This window comes from Dipodomys ordii, unplaced genomic scaffold (assembly GCF_000151885.1).
Source record: "Dipodomys ordii isolate 6190 unplaced genomic scaffold, Dord_2.0 Scaffold1000005247, whole genome shotgun sequence".
NCBI lineage: Eukaryota > Metazoa > Chordata > Mammalia > Rodentia > Heteromyidae > Dipodomys > Dipodomys ordii.
In genome coordinates, this window is record NW_012288864.1 from 1 (window position 1) to 1,549 (window position 1,549).

The 1,549-nt window shown below is 61.0% G+C and overlaps 1 protein-coding gene across 1 annotated transcript; it reads left to right on the forward strand.

Annotated features, from left to right (window-relative positions):
- Nucleotides 1–625: 625 nt before the first annotated feature.
- On the forward strand, nucleotides 626–1,112 carry LOC106002903 (DNA-directed RNA polymerase II subunit GRINL1A, isoforms 4/5-like; the record flags this gene model as incomplete). Its single annotated transcript, XM_013037654.1, has 2 exons — nucleotides 626–859; nucleotides 970–1,112. Coding segments are annotated over exons 1-2 (377 nt in total), but the record flags the coding sequence as incomplete, so codon positions are not given.
- Between the last annotated feature and the right edge of the window lie 437 nt (nucleotides 1,113–1,549).

Here is a 1,549-nt window from a genome sequence, read left to right on the forward strand (position 1 = left end):
GATAGAGGAGTCTCACGGACTTTCCTGCATGGGCTGGCTTTGAACCGTGATCCTCCGATCTCAGCCTCTGAGTAGCTAGGATGACAGGCTCGTGAGCCACTGGGCCTGGCCAATTTTACGATTTTTAATTGTTCAGTTTTTTTGGAGCAATGTCTCCTTCCACCACTCTGCAAATACCATAACAAAGCTTGACTTCTCAGTTCATTTTTGCTAGGTTAGGTCACAAAAGCACTCAATATCCACATATGTGTGTGTGTGTGTGTGTGTGTGTGTGTGTGTGTGTGTGTGTGTGTATACATTTATATAGCTATATATGTATATGTCTATGTCTATCTTTGAGACATGGTTGTGGCAGCCCAGGCTGGCCTCGAACTCTTACCTCGGCGTTCCCCGGGGGTTATTATGCCACCACACGCAGACGCGCCTCAAGCGAGGCGGACAGCCGTCGGCCGCACGAGCGCTCCAGCACTGAAAAACGCGCGCCAAATCGTGCCGTTTACGTCACCTGACGCAACTTCCGCCCCTGGGCGCGCCTCTGGGCGTCCCCTTCGCCCCAGTCGGTGTCTACTTCCGGCGTTTCAATAAAGCTCGATTCGACTCGAAGAAGAGCTGTTCTTCCGGGAAAATGGCGACTCCCGCCCGTGCCCCGGAGTCGCCTCCGGCCGCGGATCCCGCACCCGCCGTGGGGCCTGCCGAGGAGGAAGCCGACTGCCCGCCGCCGCCTCGCCAACCTCAGGTCCCGCAGAATGTCCTCGCTGCCCCGCGGCTTCGAGCCCCCAGCTCCCGAGGACTTGGGGCCGCGGAGTTTGACGGAGCTGCGGGAGATGTTGAGGCGCCAGGAGAGACTTTTGCGCAACGAGTAAGCCGCGGGGTCCCCCCTCGCTCCTCCCCTGCCCCGAGTCGGCGCCGGGCTGCCCGGGCGCGCTGCCTTTTTCCCCGTCTCCCCCCCACCCCCCCTTGCCCTGGAAGGTCACCTTGGCCCCCGGTGGATCCCCGGCCGCCCCGCGGGCCCCGGCGCGGCCTGCAGCGGCCCAGCCGAGCCTCGCGCGGGCCCCGCGCCGGCCGCGTGGGGACGGTGCCCGGAGGGCGGGCGGGCGGGTGCTGCGGCCGAGGTGGGGGGTGTGTGTGTGTGCGTGGTGGGGGGGGGTAATCATCAGCGCGGCCACGGCCTCCACCCCTTGGCACACCTCTGTCCCCTTCACCAAAACGTGTTGACAGTTGTCGTGTTTAAATGGACCCAGGTCCCCGTACCTCTGCCCTCACTGGGTCCGCACAGACTCTTGGCGGGTCTGTGGAGGGCGGAAGGCGGCTTGAACTCAGGACGTTGGACGCGCTGTTCCTGAGCTTTTGCTCAAGCTTGTCACTTGAGCCACACCTCCGTTTCTGGCTTTTTTTTTTTTTTTTTTGGTGGTCGATGAGGAGTCTCGTGGACTTTTCCTGCCTGGGCTGGCCTTGAACCAGGATCCTCACATCTCAGCCTTCTGGGTAGGATCACACACACCAGCCACATGAGCTCTCTAGATCTACTCTTTAATGGACCTCACTCTCT